This window comes from Magnolia sinica, chromosome 5 (genome assembly GCF_029962835.1).
Source record: "Magnolia sinica isolate HGM2019 chromosome 5, MsV1, whole genome shotgun sequence".
NCBI classification, from domain to species: domain Eukaryota; kingdom Viridiplantae; phylum Streptophyta; class Magnoliopsida; order Magnoliales; family Magnoliaceae; genus Magnolia; species Magnolia sinica.
The window spans coordinates 58612492-58629594 of NC_080577.1; the positions used below are offsets into that span (position 1 = coordinate 58612492).

The window sequence follows — 17103 nt, forward strand, 5'->3', positions numbered from 1 at the left end:
AAAGGATTTTCTAATGAATTTTGATTCTATACATGTTTCACATTTATCAAATTCTCCATTAGATATATTAGGTAATAAACCTAATCTTTTCATTTTCTTCAAAGATACTACATTCACATGATCGAATCTACTATGCCATAGATAAAAGGGTTCAACGATATAAACAGAACTTGATATCTTCTTATTATTATCATTGGATACATTTATAATGAATAAACCATCACTACAGTATCCCTTACCAACAAAAGTTTCATTCTTAGTCATTACAAGCTTATCTGAATTAAATACTAACTTGACACCAGCCTTATTGAGGAGCGAACCAGAGACCAAGTTTCTTCTAATGTCAAGCACATGTAGGACATCATTCAATAGCAAAGTCTTTCTAGAAGTGAGTTTCAGAAGTACTTTCCCTTTCCCAACAACTAAAGATGTTCTAGCATTACCCACAAACACTTGTTCATCATCTCCTGATACTTGGTAGGAGATAAACATGCTATGATCCTTGCACACGTGCCTAGTTGCACCAGTGTCTAGCACCCGCTCCAAGTTGTTTATAAGAAAAACTTCTGACACCAAAGCTACTGCCATGTCAGACTCATTGCCTATTTCTATAAGATTAGCCCACAGCTTATCTTTGTTTTTCTTAAGCCTGTAAGTTTTAATGTGATGTTCAGGCTTTCCACAATTGTAGCAATTTCCCTTTTTCTTAAATTGATTGTTTGCATTCTTCGTTTTGAGCATGTATTCATTAGCATAATATCCAGGTTTTCCACAATTAAGACATTTACCCTTTTTCTTATTATTATTTTCCTGACTTGATTCTACAAAATTCGCCTTTGAATCTATCTCATTTCTATTTCCTTTTTTGTCCATGTTTCTATTAGCCTCCTCTATTCATATATGTACGATAGTAGTTTCCAATGAAATGCCATTCTTTTTATGTTTCATTTATTCTTATACTCTTTCTAGGATGGTGGTAGTTTTTCTATCAGCGCTTCTGACACAAACGCTTCATCCAACTTAATTCCTTCAGATGATAGTTCATGAACTAGATTTTGAAAATCATGAATCTGATTTGTGACAGGTTTATCATTTGTCATTTCATAATGAAGGAAATTAGCGATTGCATGTTTCTTAGTGCCTGCATCTTCCAAAATGTACTTATTTTATAAAGCAGTCCATATATCTTTAGCAGACTCATAAGAAGCAAACATGTCATATAGTTCGTTGGACAAAGAGTTTAAAATATAATTTTTAAAATTATTTTCATCTACTACTTCAGTTTGATTTGTTGGATCTATAGTAAATGATTCAGATAGAATGTATGAAACTTTAAGGATGGTCAGTGCGAACATCAGTTTCTGTTTCCACCGTTTAAAGTATTGTCCAACGAACGGTTTGATTTTGGCTAAATCAGTAGAGACATTAACTGTTATAGTAGCCATAGTTTATGTAATTCAAAATTTGATTTCAAGATTGTTGGAATATTTGGTTGAATTAAATAGACTACTAAAAAATTGAGAACCAAAAAAGAAAATAAATTTTGAGAAAGTGGACTTATTAGATTGAGTTGAGGTGTGACATGAGTCACTTGGCTTGAAATTGAATTTGCTCCCCTTGGACAGCGTCCCAAGTGCAATAGAGCAATCAACCTCCATGATACAATAACTATGACTCGGTCCTAGCATTGCACTCATTGTACGTGAGCTCAAACCACTTGCAGTTTAACTCGAAAGTACTGAGTTGACTCAGCAAAAAACTCAATAAAATTCTTAAACCAGAATCAAAAGAACAGAGAGAGTTTTTAGAAGAGGAGAATAAAATAAATTTTATAGAGTCCAAAGTGGTGCATTAAACACCCTTTAGAAAGGGTTAGGTCCATTGGGTTTAAACCCAACAGGTGGGACCAACCGAACGGACGCATCTCTCAAGTTTAAAATGAAAAGACGCAAGTGCGAGTACACTATCGTAAATAAAGGCCCGCGAGTACCCATACACACACACACCCACGTGAGTACAATCGCACTCGCACTCACACCCGCACCCAGCCCAGCCCAGCCTGTCCCATCCCACGGACACTGACTAGGACTCAGCTCAACTCGGCACGGCTTGGCTCGGCTCGGCACACGCGCATGTAGTCAATGGCATAAATTAGAGCTATTGGCATAACCCCTCCACAGGACCAAATTCACATGCCCCAAGGCAAAAAGCCTATCTTATATATAAGCAGATTTTCTTTGGAAATCCAATGTGGGACTAAACCCACAACCTAAAACATCAAAAATTTCAATTTTAAATATAAATTTAAAAAAAAAATACAACACATGAATCATATCAATGGCTTGGCTCATATAATTTTCAGTGGAGGAAAACCTGAAGTGGATATGGAAAATCAACATTAAATCTCATAGAAATGGAAAATTTTATTTATCATGTTTAGATAGGTGGAATACTCTTTTTCCCTATGGAAATTAAATTCTCTTCCACAGATGTGAAGTCTTTTACTGTTTCTGAAAGTAAACTGTGGAAATCAATTTTTAATTTTCATGGTCCTCTTTAAAAAAATGGAGATTTCCATTTCTTAGAAAAAACTTGTTTTGCAGAGATTTCCACATTTTTTTTCAAAGAGAGAACTCACTTTTTACCATTGACCTAACCATATTTTCATGAAAATCATCTATGTTAAAACATAAATTATTTTCCACATATTTCCTCAATCTAAACAAGGAGAATAATTTTTGTTGTTTGGTTTGAAGTGTAATTTTCGATAAAGAACAAGGAAACCAAAGTAGTCAGCTCACAAGCTTTCGTGGCCCTGAAAATCGACAATATACTTTTCCCACAAAAACCGAGGAAAAATTGGACTTAATAAAGTTTCGAAGTGAAGTTCCATGGGAGTCATACTCCATGCATGCAAATCCGGCCTTGGTATTATTAGAAGGCAAGAAAAATGTTTTTTCTCAGCTAATAAGATGCCATTTAAGAAACCCGATGATAAATGATATTGAATTATAAATAAAATAAAATATATTCATACATGTAAGGATAATTGAAGGTGATTCAAGGGCATTAATAAGACCTTCTTAAGTAATGTAGTTCAAGCTATTGGGCTGGTGGGCTTATGGGCTTTCCTTTCGCCCTTAGCTTTTCCATGGTCTGTTCCATTGCCTCTTTCCTTCTCTTGCTTGCCAGAATTTTGGCCTGTACACCACTCACATTCAGGTCCTTCTTCTCCATTGGGGGAGGCGTTGGAGGCCTCCGAGCAGCTGCACATGCACTCTTGCCTACTACCAGGGATCCTACAATGCCGCCCGTCAACCCGCTAACAAGGGCCCTAACACCATAAAAAATCAAAAATAATAAAATAATAAAAAAGAAAACAGATAAATTTCACATTGGATAATTAAATTCTTGTGAGAAATTCTAAGTAAGACATGGGCCATTCACAAGCTATGGAGTGTGATGAACATCCTTTAGCCCAAAATACAAGTTGTCCTCTTACCTAAGTAGGACACGTATGCCTTGAATGTAGGTTTGCACATTGTTCTTTATCTAACTGTGCAATGTTGGGTTTTTATAAAATAAGAAAAAGAAAATGTTGAATTTTTTTTTCAAACTTATAAAGGAAAATGTAGGAGAAGGGTTGTGTCTTTTGATGATTGTTAGTGACCATTCATTTTATGAATGGTGATGCCTTTTTGGTGAATAGAACATCGTTTAATTTTTGAATTAATCGTGAAGAGATACCATTAATAGTGGAAGGAAGCCATTGCTGAAGAGGCATGACCTTGAAAAGCTATGTATATATGAAAGGGCATATGCCTTTTCATGAAAGTGGCTCTTTAATGTCCCTTGAGACTTTATATAAACCTATCTTTAGGTCAATCCGAATAATAACAACAATTCCAATAATTTCTTCTTCTCCATTTTTTTTAATGTTTTTTTGAAAAGTTGTAATTTTTCAAGCGGTAAACTGCAAACAATTTTTTAGGCAGTAAACTGCAAATAATTTTTAGGGTGTAAACTGTAACAGTATATAGGTCAAGGATTTATGGTGCAAAAGGGTGTTTGGGGTATGATTTTTTGATTTTGCAAACCAAAGCCTACGTTTCTTTGGTTTTGGAGAAGATGCTTATTGTATCCTTGAGGTGGATTTTTTGTAACCCTCTTACAAACTGGTTTAATCACCTATAGGGTGTGAATATCGCTTTGAAGATAGCAACATCATAATGCGCATTAAGCCTATCTTTAAGTGAGTGTTTTTTTTTAATCTTTTGGCCTCTACTCTTACAATTTTAATGTGATATTATGGCCTCTTTATGGGTCATCCTAACTTTAATGGCAATTGATGGCAATTGATGGTGCATCTCTTCCTCACATCAGTTAAGTTGGATCGCGTGCTCACTCAAAATCCTCCTGCATTGCCTTCCAATAATGATATGATGGAACAAGCTTAAAAGTGACAGGATTGGGAGCGTAACAACTTTTTAATATAAGGGTCACATCTTCAACACTCTTTTTAACTCGTTGTATGTCGTCTACCTCCAAAAGACTACTAAGGAATTGTGGCAGGTGTCACTCGCCAAATACACATCAAAGGATGAAGGAAACAAAAAATTCCTTATAAGTATTTTGAATTCAAAATGTTGGATGAAAAACTGTCATTGACCAAGTCCATAAGTGATAGGACATCATCCAACAGATCGTTGTTGATGGCATTAATGTCCATGAATCCTTTCAAATATCCATAATTATAGCCAAACTCCACCTAAATGGAAGGATACTAGGAAATCTTTAAAACAGAAAAAGAAGAAAATGTATTTATAGGTTCTCCTGATGTTTCTTTGAATAGAAGATGAATTTAGGCTCCGTGATAAAAAGAAAGAACAACGGGAGGCCCTAAATAACACTAACATAGTTAAGAACAGTGTGAATTGGGAATCGAAGAAGCCATCTTTTAAGAAATTATTAGTACACTAAGTTGTACACCTTATTTTTCGATCATGTGAGTCCATTTGTCATGTAATCAGTTATACCCTTGAAAGTTGAAGACCAAAGACACAAGAGGACGTGGCGCATAAAGGAAGTGAAGAACAAGTAAATGGGGTGCCTTAGTGACCCTAACCTTGACCCAAAACAATCCTTAAACATCTAAATGATCCTTGCCTTAATAGGAAAATCTTGTGTGATCATCATTTAACTTTAAGAGCCTAATTGGAACATGAGAAGATAGACTATAGAGGTCTCGAGCTGCTAGAAATCAAACTGCCCAAACCAGGAGTTTCTTTGTTATGCTCGAGCAAAGCTAGATCGATTGAGTCGATCAACCGAATATGGAAAAAACATCCAACAAGCACTAGCTTAAATATGATTTAGTTTGAGTACTCATGGTGCGAGCTCGATTGATTGAGGAATCTTTGATTCCTCTCAAGTGATTGAGCTCGATTGATTGAACATGGCTAAAACAGTCTAGCGAGTTCACTGGACCATTTTTGACCTAGTTCATTCAATCAAGCCTAGCCGTTAGAGATCTATTGGAACCTTTTTATTTTATATATTGCATTTGGATCTTTGGAAAATTGATGTAGTTTGGCATTTTAAAGACCTCACTATATCCCAAGCTCTACCAAACCACTAGGCTCTATCCCAATGAGACCAATGCACTCATCTTAGTTATTACTCACTCTAATGAGCATTCCAAGCTCCTATAGAAGAATATCATGATCTTAAGCCTTCTCTAAAGTTTAGACACCGATTTTATTGGGAAATCCTAGTGTCTATCAACCTCTAGAGTGTCCATCAAGGAGAATCTCATAGGAGTTTAACTTTTCATTAATTGTAGGAGATTCTACCCCAACTCTCATCACCTTGGTCACCTCAATGGAGCATCGCATGGAAGGTATTTGATCTTGGAGTTGAAGAATTGGCAACACATTAGCATCAATGATTAAGGGAGTAATTGAGGCGTTAATTCAAGCACGGAAGAGCTTTGAAGAAGCAACTCAAGCATAGCACATCAAAGAGGCTCAATTCAATAAGGATCAATTAATGAATCCATACTCTCTTTCCTTGTGTAGGATTGAGGGTAAGAGTTTGTAACTCAAACTTGATAGGTTCTTGTGTAGATCTTAGGCTTTTATGTATGGTAGAATTCACCGAACACGGGTGTGTATATCTTAGTCTCAATGGGAGCCTCGGGTGGGAGTAAACATATGTCCTTAGACTATGACTAAGGTTGTAGGTTAACCGATAGAAAACTAACTAAAATCTCTTACGGGAGCTTCCGACGAGAGTGTACACTTGATAGGTTCTTGTGTAGGACCATAGTCCTTGTATAGGATTATAAAGGTTAGAGGTGAACCTATTTAAAAACCTTCGATAGTGAACTCTGTTACACTCATGATTTGAGTGCGTCCACCAGTTGTGGAGTAAGGAAATTGAACCACTATACATGCTTGTGTTTGGGATTATATTTTGAGCACATTTCTAATTATGATTATGGATTTAATTTAATGAATTATATGCATGCATGATTAGAAAAATACTAAGATTTGATAGTTAGCACATCCCACACACACATGTATATTATCTTGTTTACAAACTAGTTAATATGATTTGTAGTCTATGTGATTGGACCCTCTATTGGCTTGGAAGCCTTAGAGTTGATTGTTTTAGTTTAAATTGACATATTAGTTTAAGTAATTCTTTATTTATTAATAAATAATTTATTTGGTCCTAATCACCCCCCCCCCCCCCCCTCTCTCCCCCTCCACCCCTGACATTGCCTTCATTCTATATCTTCATTAAGCTTTCACTTATAGCTGTGGTATCAGAGCAGGGTAGCTCTTAAAGGGCTTAATCGCCTTGATTTGATTCAATATGCCTTGAAATGATGTCTATGTATAAGGAAAGGCTAAGGTTACCCAAGAACATGAACATATCTGTAAATCTAGTTTAGGTAAGCCTATTGGGGACAATAAATGGTTTGAACTCGATAGTCACATCTTTCCTCTACCCCTCCAGTAATCCAATGTACTTATCTACTTCTTCAAGTAGACTAAGAGCTTCTCCTGTGTATTATGCTTGTGGAGTGTTTGACATCTTAAATTTGAATGTGTAATCTTAAAAAGTGTCCAATCCCCCTCACTCTCAAACCAAAGTGGTAAATTCTTCATGACTAAGAAATTGGCACATCAATGGAGAAACATCCCTAAGGATCGCATAAAAAAAAGAAAGTTTCCAACCCTTCCTAAAAAAATCAATCGAATGAAGGTGTTGTTGAAGCTAATTGCTTAGCTTAATGAAAAAGCTAAGTCAATACTAACCAAGGGCAATGTTAGTAAGGGTAGGACTCACATAGTTAAATCACCTACCAAACATATTTCTCTAGCTAGGAATTCATCGAAGGGAGATTAATCTAGGAAAATCATTCCCCCTCCATAACATAGTTCGGGTCTTAAGAAATTCACATCCAAGTGAGTTATGAAGAGTAATAGGAGACCTTAAAAGGTTTGTGAGGGCTTAAATGTAAATCAGAGGATTAAGCCTCAATTGTATATAGGAAAATCTGATGATTCTAGCTTCACTTTATACTTAACTAGTATATTCATGGATTATAGCCTCATTTATTTTGATAGTTTAAGCATTAAAGTTGCTTAGTCTTGACATTATATGTTTTTAGCTTAGCTTATAATTGGTAATTCTTATTTTAATTGACATATCTTTTGAAGTTTCATAATAAGCATGCTCCATGTTTTAATGTTTATATGCACCATATTCCCATGTTAGTATATGTGCCTTATAATTGGTAAATCCATGACTTATAGAGTTGTTCCATGCTATGTTTTTATTAGTATATCTACTAGAATTTACTCTTTATTAAATATAACAAAACTAGGAGAAAAATTAAGTCCCACCAAAATAAGTGTACTATGTTTTTTCAGGATTTGCAATTTGTTATTGGGATTGATATAGATAGGGGGATCAATTATGGGGGAGTAATGTAAGTGTTATGTGTCTTAGTATATTAAGTTGTAAATCTATTTATTGGACATGTAATTTTATAGTTGTTTTGGTATGTCATTGGTATAGACCATGACTTTATTTATGTTAGGTTCTTATCACGTAATTGAAAAAGGAGGAGATTGCTAGTGTACTGATTTGTGCACATTATTTGTCAATCACATGAGTCCATGTGTCATGTAATTGGTTTAGCCCTTAGAAGCAGAAGACTGAACACACAAGAGGATGTAGAGCATCAAGGAAGTGAAGAACATGTAAATGGGAGCTTTGATGACCCTAACCTTAGCCCAAAACAACCCTTGAATCTCTAAATGATACTTGCCTTAATAGAAAAACCTCATGTGATCATCCCTTAGCCTTAGATGCCTAATTGGAACATGATAAGATAGGTTATAGGGGTCTCGAGATATTGGAAATCAAACTACCCAAACCAGCAGTCTCTTTGTTGTGCTTGATCAAAGCTCGATCGATCGAACATGGGTAAAAACCTCAAGAAAGCACTAGCCTAAATATGATTTAGTTCGAGTGATTAAGCTCGATCAATTGAACGTATCCAAAATAGTCCAGCGAGATCACTCAAGCCTAGCCATTAAAGATCCATTGGAGCCTTTTTGTTATATATATTGCATTCGAATCTTTAAACAAATGATGGATTTTGGTATTTTAGAGACCTTAGTGCATCCTAAGCTCTACTAAACCACCTAGGCTCTATCCCAACAAGATGCATGCTCTCTTCTTAGTGATTATTCACTCTAATGAACATTCTAAGCTCATATATAAAAAGATCATGATCTCGAGCCTTCTCTAGAGTTAGACATCGATTCTATTAGCAAATCCTAGTGTTTATCAACCTCTAGAGTGTCCATGAAGGAGAATCCTTTAGGAGTTCAACTTTTCATTAGTTATAGGAGATTCTACCCAACTCTCATCACCTTGGTCTCCTCAATGGAGCATCGGATGCAGGGTATTTGATCTTGAAATGAAGTATTGACAATGCATCTGCATCAACGATCCGAGGAGTAATTGAGGAGATAATTTAAGCATGGGAGATCTTTGAAGAAACAACTCAAGTACGGTGCGTCAAAGGAGCTTAATTCAATAAGTTTCAATTAGTGAGTCCATGCTCTATTTCCTTGTGTAGGATTGAGTGTAAGAATTTGTTACTTAAACTTGATAGGTTCTTGTATAGGACGTACGTTCTTGTGTAGGGTTGAATTCACCAAACATGGGTGTGTATGTGTTAGTCTCTTTGGGAGCCTCTGGTGGAAATAAACGTAGGTCCTTGGACTAGGATCGATGTTATTGGTTATCTTATAGAAAACTACTTAAAGTCTCTTGTAGGAGCCTCCAACGGGAGTGTACGATAAATAGGTTCTTGTGTAGGACCGCAGTCCTTGTATAAGGCTGTAAAGGTTAGAGGTGAACCTAATATAAAACCTCCGATAGTGAAATCTGGTATAGTTATGAGTTGAATGTTTCCATTAAGAGTGGAGTAAGGAAATCGAACCACTATACATGCTTGTGTTCGGTATTATCTTTTGAGCACATTTTTAATTATAATTGTAGATTCAATTTGATGAATTATATGTATACATGGTTAGATGAATGTTAAAATTTTTGTAGTTAGCTCATCCCACACACACATGTATGCTATCTTGTCTATATACCAGTTGCTTCATTAGAATATAACTTTTAGTTTATGTGATTAGACCCTCTATTGGCTTGGAAGCCTTAGAGTTAATTGCCTTACTTTAAATTAGCATATTAGTATCGGTAAGCAATTTTGTGTTTATTGTAAATATTTTATTTGGTCCCAATCACACCCCCCCCCCCCCCCCCTCTCTAGGACATAGCCTTCATTCCATAGCTACGTCAAGATTCCGTGTATGGTTGTGGAATCCTATTCTATAAGTCATTTCAGAAAGATGTTTGACTTAAACCTAATAACCATGGATTCAAAAAGAACATATACAAGAAGTATCCATGCTTCTTTCAAAAATTCCCAACCACTTTTAGAATAACTACAGAAAATATAAATAAAGAATGCAAGAAAAGAAAACGCAAGTCAATATGACAAAAGATATGAATCTGCAGTCATCATCTCTAAAGTTAACATGGTGAATGTAGATGTTGAATAGTGGGTAAACTCTAGAGCTACCAAACATATTTGTAAAAATCGCAACATGTTCAATTCCTATGAAATAATGGGGGATAATCAAGAACTATATATGGGAAACGCATCCATGTTTGATTACTAATTTGATGCTTCTCAAAAGCATACGTGACATTTAATCTTTTCTCAGTCTTGCGGAATTTTTTAGGAGGTTCATTAAGGATTTCAGTCAAATCTCTAGACCATTGAGTAATGTCCTTCAAAAGGATGTTCCATTCGAGTGAACTGGCTTATCCCAAGAGGCCTTTACAAACCTAAAGGGTATGTTGACCACCACATTGAGCATGCAGCCACTTGATTGGAGCATTCCTTTTAAAATCATGTGAAATGCTAGCGACTATGCGATTAGGGCTGTGTCAAGCCAAAGGAATGATAAGAAACTGTGTTATCTACTAGGCAAGTCAAACATTGAATGGTGCCCAGATAAATTACTCCACCAGAGAAAAGGAACTCCTTGCCATAGTCTTTACTTTGGACAAATTCAAGTCCTAATTGATTGAATAAAAAATTATAATTTTCACTGACGATATAACGCTCAAGTATCTTCTCTCAAAGAATGTTGCTAAGCCCCATCTTTAAAGATGGATCCTCCTACTCCAAGAATTCAACTTAGAGATACATGATAAGAAAGGAGTAGAGAATGTAGTATCGGACCACTTGTCTCGGCTAGTCCTTTTGGATTACATTAAGAGTTCACCATTCGAATACATTTTCCCAGATGAATAATTATTTTTTGCCAACAATTACATTGGTACGCTGGCATAGCTAATTATCTTTTGACAGGTAAATTGCCAATCTATTAGACATCACAAGACAAGAAGAGATTTTTTGTTGAGATACGTAGCTTTTTTGGGATGACACTTATTTATTTAAATACTGCCTAGACCAAATCATTAGGAGATGTATTGCGAACAATGAACAATCTAGTGTTATCTCCTTTTGCCACTCACAAGCTTGTGGAGGTTATTTTTCAGCAAAGAAAACCACCACTAAGATTCTTCAATGTGGTTTCTATTGGATGACTTTCTTTAAATATACCCATAAGTTTTGTAAAGCATGTAAGAAATGTGCGAAAATGGGTAGAATGTCCCAAAGAAATATGATACCCGAAAATCTGATCCTAATTGTCGAAATTTTTTATTATTTGAGTATTGATTTCATAGGACCTTTTCCTCCATCTTTTAGACATCATTACATTCTTCTATTTGTCGATTATGTTTCCAAATGGGTGAGGGAGATTCCTTGTAGAACTAATGACTACAAAATAGTTCTATGGTTTTTAAAAGTAAATATTTTGTTGAGATTTAGAACACCGAAATCTATAATCAGCGATGGTGGTTCACACTTCTATAATAGGTCATTTGATAACTTAATGAGAAAATATGGCATTACACATAAAGTAGCGACACCCTATCATTCAAAGACAAGTGGCCAAGGTAAAGTTTCCAATAGGGAGATTAAACAGATTTGAGAGAAAACTTTAAATCTAGAACATAAGGATTGGTCTTTATGGTTAACTGACGCGTTGTGGGCTTATAGGACTACATTTAAAACCCTTATTGGAATGTTTCCCTATAGACTTGTCTTTCGAAAAGCTTATCACTTACCGGTGGAATTGGAACATAAGGCATACTGGGCCATAAACAAGTTTAATTTTGACATCAAAAATGCTAGCACACTACATAAACCCCGTCTTGTAGAGTTAGAAGAAATAAGGAAAGATGTGTATGACAACACGAGAATATATAAGGAAAAGATGAACGTGTTCCATTAAAAGAACATTTTTAGATAAATGTTTGAGCTAAATCATAAAGTCCTCCTATATAATTCTTATCTCCATCTATTTTCTGGAAACTATGATCTAGACGGACTAGCCCTTTCATAGTAAAGAATGTTTATCCTTACGGGGCCATGGAAGTTGTTAATCCTGAAAACTGTAATGTGTTTAAGGTAAATGGTCAGAGATTAAAACCATTTGTAGAGAAATTTCCTTCAGAGGACATGTACATATCTCTGGAAGATCCAATGTACTAGGATTGATCTCCTACTTTGATCGAGATCATTTTCCTTGCTTTTCTAGGATTTTCTTTGGTAGAGTAGAATATTGTGTTTGTAATTTTTAATTGATGAAGCACCAACCTTTGAAGTTCACTCCAGTATATGTCATTCTTCACGTACTTGTTTCCAGCTACTCATTATTTTTATTGATCTCATGTTGCTTCTATTGCATATATTTCATACATTGAGGGCAATGTAGAATTTAAGTTGAAGGTGGGTTTCCATGGTTTCCATTGAAATTTGAGTTGAATTTTTTATTTAAAAAAAAAAAGAACGAAGATTTATGTAATCTTGGGTGTTTTTAGAAGATAAATCCGGGAGTTATTATTGAGAATTTTTTAAGCCTACATTTTTCTTAATAAATTTTAAGATTGAGTTTAGTTCAATAATTCTTAGTTGAAAAGTTTGAACATTGATTGAGTCATGAATATAACATGTCACATCATAGCTTACACATTAGACTTTAGTTGGATATTGAATTGTTGACTTGATGATTGTTGAGAATATTAGGAACCAAGCCTAAGGAAATTGCCCATCGTGTTTATATGATAAGTGAAATACAAAGAAAAATACCTAGCTAAAAAATAGCTATTGAAAAGGGCAACATATTAAATTATCCATGCAAAGACTATTTGGTATTAAAACAGGGGGCGGGAGAGAATGAACAGAAAAAATAAATTAAAAATGAGAAATAAAGTGAAAGTCGTTGATGGAAAAATCAAGAGCGGGAAGAATTGAGTGTTGAACCATAAGGTAAGTTCTTATTTAGTCTTTGGTTGATTTAATTATTCCTTTTATTACCATTGCGACATGCAAGTGGAAGAATTGGATATGTGGTGGTGTTAAGTCTAGGTAACATGGTGCATTCATGAAACTCAAAGTTGGGATTTATTCACTTATATTATTATTATTTTGAACTTAGTTGAGATACTTATTAAGGTAGAGCATAGGTGAATGATATGCTTGGTTTGGTTCTCTATGGATTGGATTGGTTTGAAATTATTTGAGATTACGAGATTGACTCTTTTGAGCATTTGTTTTGGGATTTGGAACCTTTCACATGTTTTGTTCAAGACTAGCAAAATGCTAGTTGGAGAGTGTGATCAAGCCTAAACATTGTATATTTATCCTCTCAATTCCATTAGTTTTTATGCATTTAAGTGCTAAAATGATTTACTAACATATTTTTTATATATGCAAGGAAATTTGGAAGACAAAGACGAAATCATGCTTAAGGAGGATTAAATCTCAAAGACTAATCAAGTGAAGACTTGGATATTTGGAGGTCATCATTAAAAAAAATTACATACCAACGATCTAAGAAAACTAAGAACAAATGATGGAGAAAAGACTGGAAATATCATAAAGTGCAATTACATATATAACAGACTGTTTGGTCCCAGCTGAGTTTGGATCAGTCCGATTGAAAGTGCATAGAATAGTCCATAAAGAAATTCTGGTTTTTAGAGATAATTTGACTCGATAGTTAATCCAACTAAAGCTAGGTTTGGTGCCACTGAAGGAGGGTTCAGTCTGACCTGAGGGAGACAAAGACTTCAGAAGGAATTTAAAGAAACTCGGCTACAACCGAGAAGCAAATTCAGTTTGAGCGAAGTGATGTTCAGTTCGACCGAAGGCTACAGTCGATGTGACCGAAGCATAACAAAGTGTGAATTTTTTAAGTCAGTTCAAAGTTGGTGAGGCCGACATGTAATAAAGTGTGAATTTTTTAACTCGGTTCATAGTTGGTGCAAATCAAGCCTATTTAAATGGATATTTTAAGATTTTCTAAGAACGAATTAGGGCTTGGGAAAGAGACCTAGGGGTAGTGGAGCTTCTAAGGAATCATCATTCCTTCTAAATCCTTCAATTTTAGTTTGTTTTCTTAGTTTTCTTTTATTTTTGTTTAAGATGTTAGTCATGTTTGGCTAATCTCTTAGCTGAGACTAAGGGGTGAACCTTTTGATAGTATTCATTTTTCAATGAAAGTTTAAGGTTTTATATTGAATTGTGATTAGATGTGATTGAATTTGTAGATTGGATTCTCCAATCTATAAATTTGATTAATCTATTGTCGCCTCTTAGTACATTAGATGCTTTCGATTACCTAAGATGTGATTACCCATATCTTCAAGAGAGATCAAGCCTGTCGTGATCCTAATCTATGTTGGATATTTATGATTGATTTTTCTGCGTTATCTTCTAATCAGAACTGATTGAAATCTAGTTCTATTTGAGTTATCAACTTGAGAAGATGAATTAAGTTTAATATTTATTGATAGGGGATCCCCGGATTCTTAGTTATTTTTATTAATTATTTTAAAACCCTTATACTTCGTTAGATTAAAAAACTAGACCAACCATTATCCTTAGATTAGTTTTTAGTGTATTCTCACCAAAGTCCCTATGGATGAAACTCGGTCTTACCTAGTTATTACTACATCGCATCTCTATACTTGGGGTTGTCAACTCTTGAGTTCGATCAATAGAACCTAGAATGACCAAGATTATAAAAGCAGGTACATCTTTTATACTTGACTTCTACCTTCTGCTAATAGAATGAAATAGAGAAAACATGATAGAAGAAATTATGTTGGTTATGTAACATAGAAAATGATCTTGTAATACCTGATAATGCCCATAGATTTTAGGATGCTTCTTTTTGAAAGGAAGTTATAAATTATGAAATAGATTCTATATTGCAAAATGGGACATGGAAAGTAGTGGAACTGTCCACAGGATCAAAACCAATAGGATATAAATGAATTTTCAAAAGAAAACTAATACCAGATGGGACCATAAAAAGGTTTAAAGCCATATTAGTGGCTAAAGGTGTTAAGGGTGAAATATTGCATATTTCTTCCTATTTATACCTTGGTTTTATAAACGTGATAGTCCTTAATTGATTTAATTATGCATGTTTCCATGTGCGAGGTGATTTCGAGAGCTTAAAGGTGAAATTGATGTCAAAATGAAGATTTATGCTCAAAAGATAACTAAATGAAGATTTGGAGATATGGAAGTCATTAATGAAGAATTCACATGCCAAAGATCCAAGAAGACCAAGTGAGAAATGAAGAGAATCAAAGATTTGAAGTGAAGAAAAGGAATCCTGAAATTGTCCTGAAAACAAACATATTCTTGAAATTGTCCTTAAAAGGCATATTCTGAAACTCGGAGTTTATTTTTGAAAACTGCGCAAAGTGCATAAATTTGAGGCGATTTAAAATCCAAGCATATTTTGGAAAACTATGCAGAGTGCGTAAATTTGAGGCAGTTTCTAGATTTTTCCAACTTGGTGAGAAAGTTGGAGTTACACAACTATAAATAAGACCCCTAGGATGCTCCAAAGCATCTTCTAGGATTTGGAAAGGTCTCAAGGAGCATACACAAGGGTGGAGAAGCCGCCAAAGATTTTTTCTTCTTCCCTAGTTTATTTTTCATGCTTTATTTAAGAGATTTGGTTTCAATCATGTCGATGGTTAGATAAACCTCTTAGGTAGGGCTAAGAGGTGAAGTTTGTAGCATGTTTGGATGTTTATTTTACTTTGATTCTTGCTCTTATGGAACTTCATTGATTTTAAGTTTGATATTAAGGGAATATTTTCAGTTTTCTATAATTTATTGTTACTCAAATTACAAAAGATGTTGTGATAGCTTTGGTAAATCCTGTTGTTCACCATCGTCTCCTAGGCATGGTAGGGTGATGGAATCCCTTCCAATATCACAATCTCCTCCATTGAGAATTAGGTCAATAAAAAGTTCATATTTGATTTAAATTGTTTTATCTTCCAATTGGATAGGATAAGACTCCAATTTCGATTGTGTTCCTTGAATCAAGTATGGTAGCATCTTGATAGCTACAAGTGGATCCTTGGCACCCTAGTTCCCACCTTTAACTAATTGTTTAAACATTATTCACAATTACTCTCTTTTATTCTAAAATTCAGATTTAGATCTTTTTCTGTTCTAGTTCTAGTTCTTTTCAGAATACATACAAGTTTAGTCCCTGTGGATTCGACCTCATTCTCATGAGTTATTACTACATCGCGACCCTACACTTGGGGTTGTAAACAAGTTTTTGGCGTCGTTGCCAAGGACTACGGCTACGTTTTTCTAGAATTAATTGGTATTAGAATTAGGTTAAGGTTATGGTTAACTTTTTACATTTTTTTAGGCTATGATTTTTTCTGAAATTATTTGTAGAAACTAACATTGTTTTCTGTTTTGTAGGATCTTAATATATCAATTCTAATATGGTAACCTCTTTGCAATTCTCTTTTTCTTTTCTAGATTTCTTATTTGCTTTAGTTTTCTTTCTTATAGGTTTTAGTTGTTTGGTGCTTAAGGGTTGTGTGTGTTTCATGCCCAAGTGGGTTTGTGAAAACACTCAATGTCTCTTGAGTGAGGGAGGATTAGTTGAAGGGTTACCTATCCATCAAAGGATTAGACACCACTTGAGATCCTCTCAATTAATTGAAGTAATGGCTTCAAATCAACCTCAACCACCAGTTAAGGAAATTCAAGATGAAATTGAGGTGCATAATGCACCCTCGCCTCGTACTCTACGAGATTATTTACAACCGGTGGGAGTGAGTACACCTTCCTGCATGATATTTCCATTGAATGCAGGAACTGTGGATATTAAACCAAGGGTAATTCTACTCCTCCCTAAGTTTCATGGACTAGAATCTGAAAGTCTATACTTAAATATTAAAGAGTTCGATGAAATCATTTCTACATTATACTTCCCAAACATGTCTGAGGATATAGTTAGACTAAAATTGTTTCTTTTCTCTTTGAAAGAAAAGGTTAAGTCATGGTTACATTCCTTAAGACCAAGGTCTATT

General features: G+C 34.8%; 1 protein-coding gene across 1 annotated transcript in view; it reads right to left on the reverse strand.

Moving 5' to 3' along the window:
* Nucleotides 1–2992: 2992 nt before the first annotated feature.
* LOC131246064 (uncharacterized) overlaps nucleotides 2993–17103 on the reverse strand; it is a 74812-nt gene continuing 60701 nt past the window's right edge. Inside the window, exon 2 of the mRNA XM_058245923.1 lies at nucleotides 2993–3334. Coding sequence (XP_058101906.1) covers nucleotides 3103–3334 — 232 coding nt within the window. The 3' untranslated portion in view covers nucleotides 2993–3102. The remainder of the gene's footprint in view (nucleotides 3335–17103) is intronic.